At 53.3% G+C, this 13,292-nt stretch overlaps 2 protein-coding genes across 2 annotated transcripts; one reads left to right on the plus strand and one right to left on the minus strand.

Annotated features, from left to right (window-relative positions):
• The first annotated feature begins 6,911 nt into the window (after positions 1-6,911).
• LOC125539579 (pentatricopeptide repeat-containing protein At3g22150, chloroplastic) lies at positions 6,912-9,934 on the plus strand. The gene has a single exon (XM_048703067.1). The coding sequence runs from the start codon at positions 7,033-7,035 to the stop codon at positions 9,433-9,435; it is 2,403 nt and encodes an 800-aa protein (XP_048559024.1). The 5' UTR covers positions 6,912-7,032; the 3' UTR covers positions 9,436-9,934.
• A 295-nt stretch (positions 9,935-10,229) lies between these two features.
• LOC125539580 (alkylated DNA repair protein ALKBH8 homolog) lies at positions 10,230-13,291 on the minus strand. Its single transcript, XM_048703068.1, has 6 exons — positions 12,480-13,291; positions 12,300-12,386; positions 11,626-11,751; positions 11,163-11,447; positions 10,779-10,844; positions 10,230-10,688 (listed from the first exon to the last, which is right to left on the minus strand). The coding sequence occupies exons 1-6, from the start codon at positions 12,900-12,902 to the stop codon at positions 10,629-10,631; spliced, it is 1,047 nt and encodes a 348-aa protein (XP_048559025.1). The 5' UTR covers positions 12,903-13,291; the 3' UTR covers positions 10,230-10,628.
• Position 13,292: the final 1 nt, after the last annotated feature.

Genomic DNA, 13,292 nt, shown 5'->3' on the forward strand with positions numbered 1-13,292 from the left:
GTGGTCGGCGTGCGCCATCACGTTCAGCTCAGCAGATCAGCTCAAGTGTGCGGCTACAGCCGGAGTCCTCCCGATGCTTTGTTCCCCAATCATCAGCAACGTGGTGGTCACCAGGACCCTCATCGATGGCGGGGCAGGGCTCAACGTCCTGTCCGTGGAAACATTCAACAATCTCCAAGTGCCCTACAGTCAGCTTCAGCCAACCAAGCCTTTCTCCAGAATCACCGACGGCTCCACGGTCCCGATTGGGCAGGTCCGCCTCCCTGTCACCTTCGGGGCATGTGACAACTATCGCACCGAGCTCATCGACTTCGACGTCGCTCACATTCACCTGCCGTACAACGCCATCCTTGGGTACCCAGCGCTGGCCAAGTTCATGGCCGTAACTCACCACGGCTACAACGTCCTCAAGATGCTAGGAAGTGGCGGAGTCATCATGGTGCCCTGTGAAGAGAAGGACGCGGTGTGTTCCCTGGAACGAGCCTTTCAGGCCGCGTCACTGGAAGACCTGGATCGCGGAAGCAGGAGGCTTCTCGAGACTGCCCCCAAGAAGAAGAAGACATCGTCCGGCCCAGCCCCTCAGGAGGCAGACCCCTCTGGGCCCGTGCTTGCCCAGGGGGAACCTCCTTCCATCGCATAGGAAAGCGCGCCCGGCGCCCTCCTCAGGCAGGGCTAGGAGGCTCTCCCCTGGAGGGCCACCGACCTAGCCAGGGTCACGAGGGAGGCGTTTGGGCACCACATGGAGGCGTGTTTCGAAGCACGTTTCCCTCAAGAATGAGCAAGGCAAGGAGAGCTAGACCCTCAGGAGTTCGCCAGCAAGGCCATTCAGGAGCTACAGGAGTCAAGAGTCATGAAAGGCGGCCGCCGCCTACCAGCAGTGGCTCCCCATCCAGGCGAGGATGGTGGGCTGCGCGTCTGCATCGACATACCAGGGCTCAGCCGAGTCGCCTCTCTGGAGCGCCTCTGGCCCTCGCGAGTGGGGCGCTGCGGAGGTCCACCCCACAGCTACGTTCGCATGCCTTACGGCTTGCCGAACGCGGCTGCCACGTACCAGTGCCTCATGAGGGGCGTCACGGAGGCACAAGAGGCTAGGCGTTCCGCAGCCCTGGCGGAGATGGAGATGGTCCGCGAGGAGCCGCCAGCGCCTCCGGAGCCTCCCGAGGCCCCTGGGCCTGGGGGCTCATGAGGATCGGCTTCCGCAGCCCACCGAGTCTGCTACACCAACACCCCTTCGTCCTCAACATCATCAGGTGACATCTTTCAAGTTTCACTTCCAGCTGGGAGCGCCCCCCAGGGCTGCATTATTCCCAGGCCGCGTGGGTCCGCCCCTGCGGCGTGTATCCCTTTTATTTCATGTTGTTAGCTTACCTTATTGGGGGCGCCCCTCGGGCTGCATGATCCCCAAGTCGCTCGGGCCTGACCCAGTGATGTCTGCCTTCCCAGCATCTATTTAAATGAATCCACTCCTTCGCGGCTAATGTGCTTGACCTAGTTGCCCGCTCAACTGACGGAACTGCTCCCAAACGGCACGACGCTTGCGCATGGGTCCGTCCCTGCAACGCCGATAAACCTGAATGGCTGAGCTCTGGCCGCGGCAGCCCCTCATGGCGCCACCTCGTCAAGCCTTCAGTGCCTCATTACCCCTCGGAAGCAACCAACGGCTGACTGTCAATTGTCATGGAAACCCCTCGTTCTTTCTCTGATGGGTCTACAGGATCTCTTAAAGGAGCTGCGTCAGGCGAGGCCCTTGCGGTGTCTCCTTCACTCTCATCCGCGCGAACCGCTTGCACGTTAAAGGGGGGTACCTGAGCATCGCGACTCAGGGCTCCTACTGGCTCTCCAGCCCTCACCCTCTGGCCCTGTCCACGGCATCGCGACCTGGCATACCAGCGACGGCTGAGACTCGCTCGAGGGTCGGGACCCGAGGACGTAGAGCAGAAAGGGGAGCAAGGGCGAGAGGGGAGGGACACACGAGGACCTCGCCGAGCAACCTCGCGCCTGCCGATGCACGGACCCAGCGACACACCAGAGAGCGGCCCCTGATTCTCGAGATAAGTCACCACTCGGAAGCGCCACCTACCGTGGCACCATCCCCGCACCTAATGCAATCCCGTGTTAGCGACGCCGCTCTCCTTTCTCACCGAACGACGGCTGCTTGAGCGCCAAAGGGGACCTCCTGAGCATCGCGACTCAGGGGCTCTTACCGGACTCCGGGTCGCTCACCTCCTGGCCTTGACCACGGCATCGCGACCTGGCATACCAGCGACGGCTGAAGCCGCCTTGGGACTGGGACCTATCGGCGCAGAGCACCAAGCCCTCGTGAGGTTTGAAAGGGAGGACTGAGCTAAGACGGAATGAGCAACTCGCACAATTCTACGACAAGGGTTATATTAACAAAACAGGATCACAGGCACCTTACAAGCCCCCACGGGACGCGTCTTTGATTCCTCGCAGGGAACAGATCCTAAAGGGACACTAACTACGCGCGCCCCTGCAAAAGACGCCATCATCAACAGTGGGCCGTCAAGCACCGGCGCCAACCCCATCCAGATCAGAGTCGGCGGCGGCCTGACGAGCCCGCCCTGTTCCAGGAGCGGCGCCGGCTCGGGGGCTCGTAGCTGTCGTCGCTCGTCTCCGGAGTCGCGAAGAGCTCGTCGGAGTCGCTGGAACCTCCGACGCCTCCACCGCCTGAGGAGCCGCCAAGGGAGCGGTCGGCGGGCCCAGTCCTCGCCACAGTAGGGTCCCGGCCACCTCTCCCGGGGCAACACTCTAGCCGGCGCCCGTTCGCATCGAAGACCTTGAAGAACATCACCGAAGCACCGTCGTACTCCAAGTGGATCGCGAAGGCGCCTCTTGTCCTGCAAACCTGAGCGATTTCGCTCCAGCCCCGAGTCATGAAGACCTCGCCCGGGGCAATGACCGCGACCTCTGCCTCGGTCGCGAGGGTGCTGCAGCCTGCATGCTGCAGCCAAAGCTCCAGGAGTTCTCCCTGCGGGATGATGGAGGCGAAGAAGGGAGGAAGGCGAATCCAAGACTGAGGAGGCATGGCGACGTGGAGCACGAACTCTCGGGAGGAGCCCTCGGTGTGTACCCCAGGGGGACGACCCACACCTTTGTGACCCGTCGGCGCCGACGGCGGCACCACCCGTGGCGATCAGCATCAGCTCCTTCAGGGCCCTCGATGTGGGCGTACAAGGGAAGCGGGAACCCCGGCGGTGCCCGCTCGCACCAAGGCCTCGACACCACCTGATGGGCCCCCTCGTCCGGGCCACGGAGGACGAGCCGTTTCTTCGGCGGAAGTGGGTCTGGTTCCTCTCGGGGAGCCTTTCCCTTCTCTGCCGTCGAGAACCGGCGGATCGGAGCCATCGCAGCAAGACGGAGCAAGGACCGGGAAGAAGGAGAAGCAAGGAGGGATGGACTGGAAGGGCGCGCGCCGTTCCGTACTTATGGCCGGCGAAGGCCAACCGCCGACCTCCACGATCGCAGGTAATCATGACCCACTTTGCATGCAGAAACTTGTCCAATCCATGCAGTTGCCGAGGCGCCATGGGGAAGTGGAGGCGCCCATGTCCAATCAACCGCCACGCGGCGCCCAAGGCCGCAGGCTGTTAGGGCCCGCGGCGCTTCGCTCTTGCCCTTCCGCCTCCCTGCACGGCCAAGTCCGGGCGCGCCTTGGGCCCGGGGGCTACTGTCGGCGTTCTGGGAACGGGGGTCCCCAGACTTGCCTGCCTGCAGCCTGCGGCGTGGCTCAAAGGGGGGCCCAGTATGGCCCATCTTCACCAACACAGACCCAAGACCCTCGCGAGGGGCCAAGCCTCGCGGGGCGGACGACACGGAGCTTCCTCAGGCACGGCCTCATCAGGCTGGCTCGCGAGGAGGCGGAGAGATCAAAGCGGGGTACCTCACGAGGTGCCCGTGATGCAAGCCATGACGACCAAGGGCGCCAAGCGGGTGCCAGCCCGCGCAGTGTCCTCCTTTCCCCTTTGGTGCAAAGGGGGCAAGCGCAGTCGCGGAGTACCGAGGCATCAGGCAAAGGTTGCCATTTCGGTGCAACGAGACCAAGGCCAGGAGGACTGCAAGACGGAGGTCATCGTGGAGCCCAAGACGGCGTCACCACCAGAGCTTTGTGCAGGCGAAGACTACTTTTGTCAGGATAGCTGGTACTAGCTGTCCCCCTTCAAATTAGCCCGCCATTGTTGGCTCCCTTCCCGCTCGATATTTGGGAAGAGGACCAGGGCCTCTATAAATAGGACCAGCCACCCACAAGGTTGGAGGAGGTGAGAGGTTAGAGGAGAGAGGTGGAAGGAGATCGAGATAAACAATCGAGAAGAGAGAGAGAGAGAGAGAGAGAGAGAGAGAGAGAAGGGTGACTGAACTCCTCCCAGCAGTTCATCGCCCCAGCCAAGAACAGGCCCTCGCGAGGCTGTTCTTCCTTGTATTGTTCATCATCATCAGCCCAAGAGGCAATCCACCACACCACACACTGGAGTAGGGTATTACACCACAACGGTGGCCCGAACCAGTATAAACCCTGTGTCTCTTGTGTTGTTCTTTCCATAGCTTAGATCTCAGTGAGGCGGAGGGGTGCAGGTAGGTAGGAGGCGAAATCTCCGCGCGCACCCCAGTGTTCGAACCTCAAGGGTCTGCCGGAACCCGAAATCCGACAAGCTGATCCACCAAAGTCAACCACCGATCAAATCCCGCGAGATCCGCCGGAGACACACCTCCTCACGCCCTCTGGCGATGCTAAACGCACCATGGGGAAGAGGCCTAGGCGAGGAGATCCTTATTCCATCTTCAATGAGCCACCATCGTCTCGTTTTTTAGAACAAGACACAAACTGTACCAAAACTGAAAAACACGTAAAAGGGGGCCCTCCCACCGAAAAGGCTCGAGATCCATCGCTCCCCCATGATCCTAAGGCCAAAGGAATGAGGCAGATCAGAGATACATCGACGGGAGACTAGAACCCTAGCTGTCTTTTCCCTTGGGAGGAGAGAAGAAATCGAAGCAGCACAAACATGAAATCGACAGAATCTGAGCATTCCACCTAAAAAATCAACATCCTTTATACTAGCAAGAATATACTCCCTCCATCCCAAAATAAGTGTCTTAATTTTATGCTAACTTTAGTATAAGTTGGACTAAAGTTGAGACATTTATTTTGAAACAGAGGGAGTACTACTTCAGCAAAAAAAATCAGTGTCAAAAGAATAGAACTTTCGGTAATGTTATCTGACGAATGTTAGCTGGGACGAGGATGGCAAATGAATGCTTTTTCCTGATAGTTTTAGTTGCTTCGTAAGATCAAACTGATTGTTTTAAACAAAAAATGTATTTTTATGATAAAACTGCCATGATGTTCTGGAGAAGTTGTTATCCCCTCACAACTGAAGCTGCCAATGAAATCATTCAAAGTGTCACCCCTTCCCAATGGACGTTCTAAAAGGGTCCAAAACTTTTTGTATGTGATAACGTGGCTTCCCATGAATCCCATCCTATAAGGGCATCCCCAACACTGATTCTTAAACTGTTCGCATACGTCTGGACCGCATGGTCTGGACGTATTGTGTCATCCAAAGCGGGCCGGTGTCGGTTCGCTGAGTGGCCCGAACGCACTTTCTCCCGCAAAATGAAAGCAGAGTTGGAGGGCTTTGCGGGAGTCCGAACAACAGCTACGTAGGACTCCGACAACCCCGGCCCACTAAATCCCCCCTTCGGTCTCATTTTCTTCCAATCCGCCCCTGCTTTGCATCAGCACGCCCCTCCTCTGATGTCGCAGCTATACCTCTTCGGTCGGCACACAGGCATCGCGGACCTCCGCAACCAGCACCCGCTCGCCTTTTAAGACGACACCCTTCACCCAGGACCCGTCCGTGGGCAAGTACACTCTGCCCCCCTTGTCGCCGTCATCCATGGCAGACACCACACACGGTAGGTGTTCGGTCAAATGACATTGAACTTATTTTCGAACTCCAAGTCATTGTTTTAGAGTACGAATGATGGAGGGATACTCGACCATGGCGGATGAGTTTTTGTGCGATGTGTGGTTGGCCGTATCCGCGGATTTCGTAGGCAGGAGCAGAGAAGGGCTCTTCTGGCAGCGCGTGCATGATTTGTTTCACGCGCGAAGCACATTGCGCCGTACAATATGCACATCATCCATGATCGCAATGTGATGTCGTTATCGTATCGATGGTACGCCATCCAGACCACAGTCACCAAGTTCTATGACACAGTTGATATGTTGGAGGCAAGGTGGCCATTGTGTGCGGCAGCCGAGGAGATCGTAAGTTTTGCTTCGTCTTGCTCAACTTGTTGATAGGTTCATTCATTCATTCAATGTTGTTCTACATATTGTGTAGCCCGCACACGCTATCGTTATGTACAACAGGATACAAGGATGGTCATTTACGCACATAGACTGTTGGATGAAATTCCAGGGGCAGTATGTGTGAGACGACATGATCGTTCATGAAAAACTTTTGAACATTCGGCTATTTTGTTGAATTTGAACTATTGTTTTACTTGACTTATTTGCATGCTATGTACGGATAATCTGTGCTATTTTTTATCCAAACATTGATGAAACCCACTGTGTTTGCATGAATTTCGTCCAGTTAGTTGAATCCGGCTTGAAATGTTTGCGTGCAGCATTCGATGGCCGATGGCCAGCTCCCTCGTGTCCGTGTACTGGTCTCATGTTCGTGAACGGATGCCATAGCAAATTTACGGATCAACATTGAAGATGCCCTAATGAAATTAAAGAAGAAAAGAATATACTCCCTCAGTCCCATAATGTAAAATCTTTTTTAAGTCAAAAAACGCCTTACATCTTGTGACGGAGGGAGCAGATGCACCATGCATGGACTGTCAAAAAAAGAAAGCGGGTTTTGCGAGTACGCTTCTGCCGTCGATGCGTCTGTGGCTGGCCCTCCTCGCCGCTCGACCCGGCACGAGGCACAGCTCACAGTCACAGTCACAGGGGATGAGGAGATGAGCGAGAGCTGCTAGGAGGAGCGACACCACCCCATGGCTCCTCCTCAGTGCGCCGTCTCGTCGCCGCCCGCCCCCACCAATGCCGCCAATGCCGCCGGCGGAGGCAAGGGCAGGACGCAGCTGGCGGTGGCGCAGGTGAAGAAGCTCTGCAAGCAGGGGCGGCTCGAGCAGGCGCGGCGGCTGCTGCTGGACGCGCTGCCGCGCCCGCCGCCGACGCTGCTCTGCAACGTGCTCCTCATCGCCTACGTCGCCGCCGCGCTCCCGGACCACGCGCTCCGCCTCTACGCGCTCCTCAACCACGCCGCGCGCCCCGCGCCCCGCTCCGACCACTACACCTACTCGTGCGCGCTCACCGCCTGCGCCCGCTCCCGCCGCCTGCGCCTCGGGAGGTCCGTACACGCGCACCTCCTCCGCCGCGCTCGCTCGCTCCCGGACACCGCCGTCCTCCGCAACTCGCTGCTCAACCTCTACGCCTCCTGCGCGAGGTACCGCCACGGCGGCGTCGACGTCGTCCGCAGGCTGTTCGACGCAATGCCCAAGAAGAACGTCGTTTCGTGGAACACCCTCTTTGGCTGGTACGTCAAGACGGGGCGTCCCGATGAAGCCCTGGAGATGTTCGTGCGCATGCTGGAGGACGGCGTTAGGCCCACGCCGGTCAGCTTCGTGAACGTCTTCCCGGCGGCGGGGAGCGGCGATCCCAGCTGGCCATTCTTGCTCTATGGTTTGCTGATAAAGCATGGGGTGGAGTATGTCAATGATCTCTTTGTTGTCAGCTCGGCGATCGGCATGTTCTCTGAGATTGGCGATGTGCAGACAGCTCGGATGGTGTTTGACCGTGCTGCCAAGAAGAACATTGAGGTTTGGAACACGATGATCACTGGGTACGTGCAGAATGGGCAGTTTTCTGAAGCCATGGATCTCTTTATCCAGATACTGGGGTCTAAAGAGGTTCCGTCGGATGTTGTGACTTTCTTGTCAGCCGTCACAGCGGCGTCGCAGTCACAAGATGTCAGGTTGGGTCAGCAACTGCATGGCTACTTGATGAAAGGAATGCACAGCACACTGCCTGTGATACTGGGTAATGCGCTTGTCGTGATGTACTCGAGATGCGGCAATGTTCAGACTGCATTTGAACTGTTCGATCGGTTGCCAGAGAAGGACATTGTTTCCTGGAACACCATGATCACTGCTTTTGTGCAAAATGATTTTGACTTGGAGGGCCTGTTGCTCGTTTATCAGATGCAGAAATCAGGTTTCATTCCTGATACGGTGACATTGACTGCAGTGCTGTCTGCAGCATCAAATACAGGAGACCTTCAGATTGGTAAACAGTCGCATGGGTATCTCATCAGACATGGCATTGAGGGCGAGGGCTTGGAGAGCTATCTAATAGACATGTACTCCAAGTCTGGCCGCATAGACATGGCTCAGAGAGTGTTTGATGGCTATGGGAATAACAGAGATGAAGTCACTTGGAATGCCATGATAGCAGGGTACACGCAGAGTGGCCAGCCTGAACAGGCAGTCTTAGCATTCCGGGCGATGATCGAGGCAGGTGTGGAACCTACTTCAGTGACACTTGCTTCAGTGCTTCCTGCTTGTGACCCCGTTGGAGGGGGTGTATGTGCAGGGAAGCAGATACATTGTTTTGCTCTGCGCCACTCCTTGGATACCAATGTCTTTGTAGGCACAGCTCTTGTTGATATGTACTCCAAGTGCGGGGAGATTTCTGCAGCAGAGAATGTCTTTGGTGGCATGACTGACAAGAGCACTGTCACCTACACGACAATGATCTCTGGTCTTGGCCAGCACGGTTTCGGCGAGAGAGCACTATCCCTCTTCTACTTGATGCGAGACAAGGGGTTAAAGCCTGACGCCGTGACCTTCCTGGCAACCATTTCAGCATGTAATTACTCTGGACTCGTCGATGAAGGTCTTTCTTTGTACAGGTCAATGGAAACATTTGGGCTTTTAGCTACCCCTCAGCACCACTGCTGTATCGTGGACTTGTTGGCTAAAGCCGGGAGGGTGGATGAAGCATACGACTTTGTAGAAAGCCTGGCTGAGGATGGGAACTTCATCGCCATCTGGGGATCGCTTCTGGCATCCTGCAAAGCGCAAGGCAAGATGGAGTTGGCAGCATGGGCGACTGAGAAGGTGCTCAACATTGAGAAGCAGTATGGTCATGCAGGCTACAATGTTTTGCTGTCGCAGCTATTTGCTGCTGAAGGTAACTGGAGTAGCGCTGATAGTCTGAGAAAGGAGATGAGATTGAGGGGGGTGAGGAAAGAGGTGGGTTCTAGTTGGATCAAAGTCCAGACTGCAGCATTGCAGGACAGATCTGTGGAGAGGAACCAAAAGCAAAATTTCCCCGAAAATGAGCATGTGTTCTCGATGCTGGATGGGGATGCTTGCAGTACAGACGCAATCATTTAACAGTTTAAGTACTTATGGCACGGATAGATTGCAGATTTGTTGATACCTGGAGATTAGCAGGTGTCGATTAGCTCATACTGTCACGGATCGAACTCCTGCTGCCTGCAGTTGTCATGATTTGCCTTCTCCCAGAATACAACTCCTTTGGAGTCTTTGACTGGATGAAACATGAAACCCCAGCCTGCAGGCGAGGCCGCCATGGTGAAAAGGGGAGCAAGTGTGCCGAGACAACATCGCATGCTTCCATCGGAAATGAAACAAGTTGAGATCAATATAGGCATCCATCAGAGATGAAACAAGATGTTGAGATCGAGACCATGAACCACTGGGTGAAGAACCAGCTGCAGCGTGGACAGCATTAATTCTGAGACCTGACATGTGAGTACGCCACTGTGAATGAAGTGTACATCAAATTTTTGTTCATACTTGTTGCTACCGAGACGCTGTAAACATTCATGTAAAATGTCAATTAAAGAAAAGTATCACAAGGTTATACTTATACAGCCAATTTAATGATGTTTCTTCAGCATTCTAGATATGAATGTAATATCTTCAATTAAGATCACATGATTACCCAGCTTGCACTCTGCACTCTGTACTAAAATATTTGGAATCACTCAGATCAAGGTAGCAAATTACTACAAGCCTCAAACGTACAGCCTGAAGCATCCCCATGATATAGCTGCAGAACAGTAGCTCGAATCCGTCAACAAAACCAGCAAAAGAACTGAAACGCCAGGGATACACCAAAGCACTAAAGTTCAAATGAAACATTGAGCAAAAGAACCCAGCAGTGAAAGAATCATACTCCCTCTATTCCATAATTCTTGCCATGGTTTTAGTTGAAACCACGACAAGAATTAACAATATGAGAATAAAGGTGATCACTGTAGTTATACAAATACAACAAAAATATCGCAATTGGATAAATCGGGCCTCCGGGTGGCAAATTACATGCCTCATTTGAGAATTTCAGTCTCAAACTTAGTTCGCTACAAGATACAAAACTTGCTGGAATGGTGACATTATCTATTGGTTTGCTCAAGTATGCTTCAGCTGACTTTACTTAGTTGGAGTGGTTGTCCTATGAAACATCACCCACCAGATCACCAGCCTGTGATTGGTGATGATGAATTCGCCAATGGTGTAGCAGGTAATGTTCAAGATTTTATCCTTAATCCTATGTTGATATCTTACTTGCTCTGTGAATCACAAAATTGCCCATATTCACATTCACAAAGACCCATCCTCACCTGAAATTTTAATTCAGAAAGGGGGTGAGTAAACCAGCCACATCAAATACCTTATGGTGTGGTATATAGTGATGCAAATTGACAGCAGACCTTTCGTAAAGTGAAGGAAACCCGTCGCGAATTTCTTTTAATGACTTGACCAGCCACGTCATCAATCTACAAGGATCACATTACAACATTATACAATGTTGCATCATTTGGTATTAAATACAAGAGAAGAATTGGCAAAGACTTATTTATAAGGTTGATTTTTTATCCAACATATACATGATTCCTGTGAATAAAAATGAAGTTCAGTCGTTAATTTATGTACCTTGGCGGTTGAATTACTGTATGAGAAATGGTATGTTTAGAGCTGGAGTACGACAAGTTAACTATTTGGCACTTACAGAGATTACTAGCTAACTTGTGTATTCGTATTACTGTATGTTCAATGTTATGCTTAAAGGAGGAACAAAATACTGACTTAAATACCTTATGGTGTGGTATATAGTGATGCCAAGCATATCGACCTTCTCCAGACATGAGTAACATTGACCGAGGAGGTAGAAATACAGATTTCCGTATGCATTGTGGATCTTGGATGCTACCTTCATCAGTTCCACTGACCACACTTGGAGCACGCCAACTGCCTTTCGGGTATTGTCTGAACTCCATAATGCAAGGTCCAGCCAAAGAAAGACTAAAAATCATTTCTTCGAATGCTGAGTGTGTGTCTATGTGTGGAGACAAACCTACACCACAAGGATATTCATTTACCTGTAAGCACAATCAGGTTAATTCTATCATCAGTTGTCAACCGCTAATACTGTTAGTGATAGATAAGTAAGAAAAGAAATCCGTAATTAGACCGTGACCAAACCAACAACAGGAAATTTAAGCTACAGTTGCCACGTTCAGTGGAAACCAAAACAGTGGTAGGAACATGGAAACTTACCGTCAATTGATCCACCAGTTTTCCAGTACAATTCTTCACACCAGGGAATGTCACAATTTTTTCAAGGATTTTTGAAACAAAAGATGGCAATTCACCCAAAAACTGCTTCGAATCAACATTCCTGGTCTGTAAAGTCAACAAAACCTCGTTACAATGTAACTTTGAGCAGCCTTCACATCAAGGTTTGATGATTAAAGGTAAGGAGTGGCAAAGGAGATAGGAACTATGGAAAATTGTTCATGGTACATAAACCATCCTTTTGTACAGAAGAAGTTAAGTTGACTGCATATCATTTCACGGTGAAACTATGGAAAGTAGTTCTTGTTACATAAACAATCCCTATTCTTTTGTCCAATTTCCATTTTGTACACAAGGCTAAGGATAAGAATTTGCCAAAATGGCAGGCGAGCACTGATGCTACGGAGTTAACAATGGCAGGCAAAATGCAATTGACATTTCTTTTAGTGGGAACCTTTTTCATTTTGTACTGAAGAAAGAATTACTATATCCTTAGACAGTACATGAACTTATTGTACCAAATAAAAGAGTACAAACTTATTAGACAAAACAAGGTAACCAATAGATAGATAGAACTAACTAATTGCAAAAAGGCAAGCGTAGTCACAGAGGGAAGAACAATCTGGACGATCATATACTTACAAGATCGAACTTACTTCATACAGAAATTCATAACCGTAATGCTGAACTCGCCTTTTCGCCAACCTTTTCCACGGCCTACTGTCCACGGCTGCAAGAAGCTCCTGCAGAAGGGGCAAAATTACAGACGCTGCTCAACCCAAATTTATTAGCAGCAAGCAAGCCGCCAATGGACGCTGAGACTCCAGTTCACGGACCTGTTCCTCGGCGGCAGTGACGAACTCCTGGACCAAGTGAACGCCCGGGATGCCGAGCTCCGACGACGAGAGGGCCACCGGGGGAGCGGAGACGGCGACGGGGGCCTTGGGCGGGGCGGGCACCGAGTAGCGTATGTGCAGCACGCGGCCCGCGAGGCGGGCGCAGGGGCGCCCGTGGAGCGCGGCCATCGCGGCCCCCGCGGCGGCGGGCTCGCGGAACCGGACGATGACGCGCGCGCCGCTGTCGTCGGCGGCGCTGACCGCCTCGACCTCCCCGAAGGCGCCGAAGGCCGCGGCGACGTCGTCGTGGGTCAGCCCCACCGCCGGCCCGCAGTTGGCCACGTACAGGACGGCGCTGGGAGCAGGGAGCGCGGCGGCGTCCTCGGCCGTGGGCGGCGGGCGCGTGTACCCAGACTTGACCATCTGCGGTATCGCGTCGCGGCAGCCGGAGATCGAGTAGAGGGAGAGGGGAACGAGCACGCGAGCGGCAGTGGCGGCGCGGCGGGCAGTCGTGTCGCGGCTTTCCTTTTCCCCGCGCGACGGCCCAGTTTCGGCCGTTTTTGCTCAGGGTGTTACATAAACGGGAATTTCATACAGAACCTCATAAGTTCGCAAAAGTAGCACGAGAAATGGCTAGAGAACAGGGATAGTTCCCACATTCCAAACACAACCACGGAACTTCGACAAAATGCCTCAGAAGGGGAATTTCGGCTCTATTTGGATTGGAGCCCATGAATATCACTGGAAACCTTTCAGTTTCTGCAGGTATCAAGGAAAAACTCCCAAGGTTTCCGGACCCCAAGCGTATGCGAG

This window comes from Triticum urartu, chromosome 2, assembly GCF_003073215.2.
Source record: "Triticum urartu cultivar G1812 chromosome 2, Tu2.1, whole genome shotgun sequence".
NCBI lineage: Eukaryota > Viridiplantae > Streptophyta > Magnoliopsida > Poales > Poaceae > Triticum > Triticum urartu.

Coding starts and splice junctions, on each gene's coding strand:
- LOC125539579 (XM_048703067.1), top strand. CDS start 7,033: ATGGCTCCTCCTCAGTGCGCCGTCTCGTCGCCGCCCGCCCCCACCAAT.
- LOC125539580 (XM_048703068.1), bottom strand. CDS start 12,902: ATGGTCAAGTCTGGGTACACGCGCCCGCCGCCCACGGCCGAGGACGCC. Junction 12,387..12,479: donor TCACTGCCGCCGAGGAACAG/GTCCGTGAACTG, acceptor CCCCTTCTGCAG/GAGCTTCTTGCAGCCGTGGA. Junction 11,752..12,299: donor GTTATGAATTTCTGTATGAA/GTAAGTTCGATC, acceptor TTGACTTTACAG/ACCAGGAATGTTGATTCGAA.